At 41.3% G+C, this 7,563-nt stretch overlaps 1 protein-coding gene across 2 annotated transcripts; it reads right to left on the bottom strand.

Moving 5' to 3' along the window:
• Positions 1-2,260: 2,260 nt before the first annotated feature.
• On the bottom strand, positions 2,261-6,306 carry adrb1 (adrenoceptor beta 1). Of its 2 annotated transcripts, XR_004327311.1 has the most exons (2): positions 4,597-6,306; positions 2,261-2,271 (listed from the first exon to the last, which is right to left on the bottom strand). XR_004327311.1 is itself a non-coding variant. In XM_032502964.1 (1 exon), exon 1 carries the CDS (start codon positions 6,125-6,127, stop codon positions 4,934-4,936), a length of 1,194 nt encoding a protein of 397 aa, XP_032358855.1. In that variant the 5' UTR covers positions 6,128-6,306; the 3' UTR covers positions 4,037-4,933. The 2 variants fall into 2 exon arrangements, 1 of the variants encoding a protein (XP_032358855.1); XM_032502964.1 differs by lacking the exon at positions 2,261-2,271 and having other exon boundaries at positions 4,037-6,306.
• Between the last annotated feature and the right edge of the window lie 1,257 nt (positions 6,307-7,563).

Here is a 7,563-nt window from a genome sequence, read left to right as displayed (position 1 = left end):
CTAAACTGCAAACATCTGTATCTCAAACAGTTGCATGTGTGATAATGGTAGGGTCAGGTCTTTGGATGCATTAAAAGAAGATAACGTAGAGACCCAGGGCATAGAAGTGGACCCCATTATAATGTTTGCAGTATCAGTGCAGTCCCGCTGGTGACTTAAAAGACTAGTTTGACATTTTGTAAAATATATATTTTTTGCTTACATCATGAGAGTTAGATGAGAAAATCAATATCACTCTCAAATCTTTTTGTTCAATATGAGGTTGGGGCCAGCTTTAGATGTCCTAGTAAAGCAGGGGGTTTTGTTACTTTTGAACAAAGCTAGGCTTGCTGTTTCCCCTTTGTTAACCGTTCCCTGGCATGTTTAGCAGGGGATGTGGGAGTGGTATCTTTTCATTTGACTCTCAAAAAGTCCTCCTTTAATCACCATCTCTGTTGGCACACACACTGTCATCCTCTTCACAAAATCTTCTGGACCATTCGATCCCGAATCATCAGCCTATTGAGGTACAAAGAAAGTCAGAGTAGGTTTTTGGAGCCACAGTGCATCAATGTTCTGACAGTGTCACATGATATCTGATTTGGAGTGAGAAACCAGTGAACCACTGAAAAAATGCCATTGCCTACTTTGCTGCCTCTTGATTGAGAATATTTCCAAAAGTTTGGAGTGTTTAGTTTAGTAGTTCATGTTTCTTTAAGTGCAACACAATTATTATAATTGTTACATTATAAAAATGACTGACAACAGTTGCCCCAATCTTTACGTAAGCCATAGTCAAAGCAAGCCAAAGCATGGCAGATGGAGACCTCTGAGCGCCAAGTTCACATGGGAATCCAAACAGATGGACACATGAAGCGTAGCACCTGCTTTTGGCACCACACCTGAACACTCGCAGCGTGATTTGGAGTGGAAAAAATCACAGGGGAATTTAATCTTACAGGGTTACATGGCATTTATTAGCCAATAGAAGTTGAGTTTTTTCAATGTCTGGCATCAGACGTGTGTGCCAGCAGAGTCTCCACAAGTTCATGCTTGTCATTTAGCTACACTGCACATTCATGAATACAACTTAAAATGTTGCTTCCCTTAAATTTCTCTCAAAATGTCGACTAAATCCAGCACTTTGGTGAAAATTGGTGGGCTTAACCGGCTAATGATATATATGTGTATACATATATATATTTGATGTTGACAAACAAATGACTACTTTAAAAGTGGCTAAGGTGTGAAAAAGGTGCATTTTTCTGCTCCTCTTGGGATCTGATAAGGTTGTAATAATTAGCAATCAGCAGTAATTATCTCCAGGTGATGACATTTCTGGTGTTGAAAAAATCTCCCCTTCAACCACCTCCCAAAGAAAATGACAGTAGCCTATTTGCAGAGCATTTAAGATAATCATGTTTCATAATCATGTTTCTGTTGGATTACTTATTGGAGTATATTGAGTGCTAGAAGTCTTCTTCAACTGACGTTGATGTTGTTGCTTTTTTAACAAATACAAAAGTATTTGAACATGGCAAATCAGTATTTAAAGGCTTGTAAAATATGTTATAAAGCAAATGTGGGAATAATATCACAATTGGAAATAATAATATTACTGATTCACAAAGAAGTCTCATGGGCTAAATGTTTTAGATTCTTGTTGATAATGATGTTTGTCGGTCTTTAATCAAGTACAGATGGCAGTAGGCGGTGGTTGGCGCAGACAATATTCATAATCTGGATGAGAGGAGGTTCAGTCCATGTAATAACTGAATGAAACCTCCCACCTGCTGCCCGAGAAGACCTGAAAGAGCTCCAGACACTCCTTTAAAGTCTCAGTGCAGTGTGGATGTGGTGAATTGGGAGGTCACGGAAAAATGTCCGACTTCAATCTGCTGTGAAACCCTGTTGAAATTAGATCATGGGTTCATTAACATCTGGGAATATGAAAATTTCATAGGGAATGATTGCACTTCGAGTTGCACCTGGTCTTGTAAAATGTCCCCATATTTCAATTACTATATTTGACAAAGTTTGAACAAGATTAAATACAATAAAATTGAAGGTAACAGTTTCATATTTTGAGAAAAAAGTACTTGTGTGATGTGAAGATTGAGACCACTCTCACATTTGTGCAATTATAAAGCTGGAGCCAGCAGCCAATTAGCTTAGCATTGGTGAACAGCTAGCCACCATAGTCTTTTAATATTTACAGTCAATGGTAGCCACAGATGACACGGTGAAATAAAAAAAGCATGATGGGATCTTCAGAAGTGGTAATAATCTTTACTGGAGTTTCTGCGCGGGTAGGTCAGCCATAATTGAGAAATACAGAGAGAGACTTGTGTGGAGTTGAATGTCTTAATTAGCCTTGTAGCAACTCATTTTGCAATGGCTTGAATGTAATGGACATTCATAAATATCAAAAACTTGAAAAGCTTTTTAAGAAACTAAACTTGATTGTCAATCACTCTATTGAAACACACCAAAAGTACTGACCCGTCCCATTTTTTAATGTAGGCTAAACTCTGAGTTCACCAACATTAACCTCAGTTACTGCAGAGGTTACAGTGATATCTGTTAATCTACTTTGACTTGGAGCAGCCAAAATATCCACTGATACACATGCAATTTGGAACAATTATTCTTAAAACTGCTGATTAGCTTCTCCATCTGTGAGCCCAATGCTAATCTGCCTAAACCCCAACTGCCTGCCAAACAAACAATGCTTAATAAAGAAGTGGGTCTTTGCCAGGAGGCCATCAATGATGCTGGCTGCACTGCTGTTGTTTTCTTTCTTTTAAAAAGCTGGGTCTCATTCAGACATTGGTCCAACCAATCGTATCCGAACAATGTTCATTAGCCAAAACAGCTGAGCTCAGTTTCATTCGGATTTTCTGGTCTAATTGAAAAGTACGACTCGCCCCTTCTGGGAGAGCGACATTAGCAGGACGCATCATGCTATTGTGTTGTAAAGACATCCAGCTAAAGGGTTAATCCTGTCTCTCCTCAGAGTCCCTTCATAACACCAGCTGTCATGTTTACTAAAACATCTTCTATAGGCATCCCGAGTGAGGCCTATGGAAAGTTTAAACAATCAAACAGCAAGGTGCTCCTGCATTAGACTATGAAAACATGTTGGGCCTATATAGCAAATGTTGATAATGATAAACAAGAAGCTATATAATGTTTAGAATTTGAAGACTTTTGATACATGTTCCAGTGAAACATATTGTATTGTTTAATCTGTGAAAATGATTTTATTTTATATTTCATGTTTTTTGTGCACTTTCCAAACTGACAAAATAACCCTAATGACATCACTATGACATCACCAGGGTTAATCTTTCATTGTCTTGGGTTTCAGACTTCCCTTCAAACAGAACGCCTTCCCTTCAAACTGGAGATGTTGGGTACAGGAAACAGGGAGTGTCTAATGGAGGAGGTTATCAAGATGCATTGTGGGAAATGTAGGATCCAGTATTTTTGGCACACAACCCACACAGGGACTAAAAGTTAGGCCATTTTTAAAATCCATCTCTTACGAGTTCCCCACGTTTCTGGAAGTACACAATTGCTGCAGTAGATCTTTGAAGTTTTAAAATATATTTTGAAAATCACGCAATTGTTTGCACTTAGACATTAAGCTGGGGTCAAATACTGTTAAAAGTAACACATAACAAATCAGTTAATCAAAATATGAATGTGAAATATAGCAACAATGCTTTTACATTTTAATTGATATAAATAATTATTTTTTTTCTGAAACGGATTCATCATTATCTCAAACCAACCATAATGCCGTCGTTTCAGTGTTTGATTTGTAGTCTAATGCCTGCAGATGCTCTGTCTGAATGAACCTTCATCAGGGCACAGCTGAGAATAAAGTCGTTTAAACATATAAACACTTTATACCATACCATATTAATCCACCGTGCATGAATGTGTACAAAATCCATAGTTTAAAAATGTATAGAGGCAAATCATGTTCCAGGTGATCTCAGCAGTACGAACCAATAAAAAAATGAAAATCTAAATAAAGCTCAAACCGTAGTTATCAATGAAACTTCCTTTTATTTCACAGGAGTCAACACACCACCTTACAATAGCAGGTAAATCTTAAATGAGAAAAAAAAGAGAGGCTCAGATTCCTCACTTCAGTACTAAACACCACACTATGTACAAATGCTGTGGGCATCAGCCCCACATTCACTTGAATATGTAAAAAACAACGCAGAAGAAATACATATTTACATAAATGTTTAATATAAACAAATAGACTACCTGTCTGCATTGCACTTGCCGATATCTGTGAGGTAAAAAACACATTGTGAGCACGACATTTCTACAGTACAGTCACTCCGACCAGTGCTTTTAAATAAGGAGTTTATTACAGTGCGCCTGAGCAGCTTATCAGTCATTTTAAGAATACCTTGTGACCCATCACGATACTGGGGTTAACTTAAAGACACCCACTCCCCCTTAATAGATGATCATCCTCAATAAAGCACTGAACTGCTGATCCAATATAATAAGAAATAAACAAAAACATCTGGAATAACCAACAGGTGCGTATGCTCTCACTGAATCCTGTTTTATGGCAAAATGCAGCACCCATTATAATTAATTAGATCCACCTATCTTAGATTTTAGGGGTGATATATTATTTAGCGAATTGGATCACCTCTCAGTCATTAAACTGTCCTATTGCGCATCTTGGCAAGAACATCGGTCCGGATGCCTCTTTTAAAAACTATGGCGTTCAAAAACAATTCTGGTGATTTCGTCTGATGTTTTATTTCTCATTCAAAACAGACTCATTATAAGGTGCAGCTCTTGCGCGTACCTTTCCCAAAAAGAAACCCACGCTCAAGGAGTCAACGCCCGCGTTTGTCACGGGTCCTGTCCCAGGTAGTTGTAATCCACCTCCACAAAAGTTTATTTTTTTCCTTCACAGCTGGGATTCAGGTTGAGACAGCTTTGTGGTCCCTGCCAGGCTGCTGTCACTGTTGTCCAAACCGGCACAGTCCGACCACAGCCCCAATGTGCCTGGCTCCAGAGCAGTAACCAATCCACCAGAGCACCGGGACAGGTCGCAGGAGCTGATGTGCAGCCTGCGGTCGGCTTGCCTCGGGCAGCAGAGTAGCCTCTTAAAGGCCTTCCTGAAGTCCGGGCTTCGGCAGTAAATGATGGGGTTAAACGCCGAGTTCACATACCCCAGCCAGTTTAGGAACACGAAAAGCTCCTTGTCCACCATCTCTGCGCAAAACACACGCACCACGTTGACTATGAAGAAGGGCAGCCAGCACAGGGTGAACGTTCCCATGATGATGCCAAGCGTTTTGAGGGCCTTCTGCTCCCTGAGGGCCAGGATTTTTGACGGCCTCTTCTTGTATTTGGAGGTCAGTCCGCTTAAATTGTTGTGAAACCTGCCCTCACACTTGTCGATCTTCCTCAGCTGCTTCTTTGCCTCTCTATAAACTCGGGCGTAAACAAATATCATGACCAATAGAGGAATGTAAAACGATATAATAGATGAGGAGATGGCATATGCCCTGTTGGTGACAAAGTCGCAACATTCAGGGTCCTCGTAGCAGGCTGTGTCCACACTGTCACGGGACCAGTGCATCAGGATGGGCAGGAAGGAGACCAGCGAAGAGATAGCCCAGACTGCGCACACCACCGTTTTGGCCCGAGCTTTGGTTAACAAGCTTTGGTAGCGGAAAGGGGAGGTGATGGCCACGTACCTGTCTATGGCGATAACGCACAGGGTCTCGATGCTGGCGGTGACGCACAGGACATCCACGGAGATCCAAAACTCACAAAAAAAGGAGCCGTACTGCCACGAACCACGCACCTCGAGCGTGGCACCAAACGGCACCACCAGCAGCCCCATGATGAGGTCCGCGCTCGCCAGAGACACAATAAACACATTGGTGAGCGTCTGCAGTCTCTGCGTTTTGGCTATGGCCAAAATGACCAGGATATTCCCGAACACAATAGAAAGGACGATCAAACCCATCACCAGGCTCATCCCCGCCATCCACTGCTCGGACGCGGCTGTGGCGGAGTCAGGGGCGTCCGACGCCTCGCTCCCCGAGCCATTCAGGAAATTCACCGGCGAAGACGCGCCACCGTCCCCCATGACGGGCTGCTGCGCTGTGTGCGGGACCAGGTCGAGTTCATCAAGGCAGTGCAAGGCAGCCTTTCCAGTGTGTCGCGGGCGCACGAGCCACAGCTCTTCTCCCGTTGCGCGCCAACTCCATCTGGAGTTCTTCCTCTCTCACCCTCAGCTTGCGCGAGCTGTTGCACCGGCCGGGCACAGCCAAGCGGTGACATCACTGCTCCTCAGGACCAATCAACGTAGCTCAGCGGACACATCCAAACAATGAAGGTTAGGCAAACTATTGATGCATCCAGGTTATTAAAAAACAACGTAAAAGATACATTTAGATATAAGATGAGAGTTAAGAATTAAAAGTTTCTTTGTTTTCAACCAGATGTCTACAAACTAAACAAACAGGCGGAGGAACACCAAGCGTGCACTGATTGACAGACAGCCTCACGCCGCCTGTAGTTAATAAACAACCCAAGAAGACGTGAAAGCTGAAGAAACAATAGCTGGGACATTGTGTTACATTCAAGCAAAACTTTAAAAGAAGCTATTGAGAAGTGATTGAAAACATGACACAGTGCTAATTCGGCCAAATTGAGCTCCTCAAGAAACAACATAATATATAATTATTACATGTAGGCTACTTTCATTTATTTGTTCACGCAGGAAGGAAATTGTTTTGAAATGACAGCAGCCTCTATGTATGTTGCGACCTAGAAGGATTATTTTATCATTTTTATTTCCTGGAATAGGGATATGATTAGAATTCTGTTGGGAAATCATTGTAATTTCATTTGATAAATATTCTGGATATTATTCTGATTTATGTTAGGCCTATTGAAAAGTGAAAGTTCAATGACGTCATAAGCTAGCACATAGCCTGGGATGGAGCTGAGCCAAGGGAAGTAAGCCATGTCGCTGATATTAGAAGATTGTATGTTTCTTCTGTTTCCAACAGAACTGGCAAAATAAAGTTGCAAAAGAGAAGACAGAGTCTGTTTTAAGTGGACAACATGTGAACATACCCTGTGAGTGTCAGACAGCTTTCCTGAGTCTACAAGATGAAAGATAAGACTTTTAAAAAATGAACACAGGGACAGACACCCTGATGATCAGACAGTGAAGTGAAAGCATTTGCACTGGCCAAAAGACTGCAGAAGATTACTACCAACATTGATAACTGTCTTGTTGTCAAATGGAAAAGGTACACATCAGCAAAATGGATTTTCACAACTTGGAAACCCCAAATTTGTTCCTATCAATGGCCTACAACTGGTCTGTACAGAATTATTAATTTTTTTGTTTATTCAATTCATAAAACTAATAGTTGCAACTCATAAACACTTCATAAAGGGCTTATCAGAAAGAGTGTCACAGAGTTGGTTCACCTATAAATGATTACATTTAGGGACCCCTGCGATTGTAACACTTTTTCTGTTAGAAACTGACCCTGGCCCCCCATCAGA

Source organism: Etheostoma spectabile, chromosome 21, assembly GCF_008692095.1.
Source record: "Etheostoma spectabile isolate EspeVRDwgs_2016 chromosome 21, UIUC_Espe_1.0, whole genome shotgun sequence".
Taxonomy (NCBI): Eukaryota; Metazoa; Chordata; class Actinopteri; order Perciformes; family Percidae; genus Etheostoma; species Etheostoma spectabile.
This window is presented reverse-complemented; position numbering and strand designations above follow the sequence as displayed.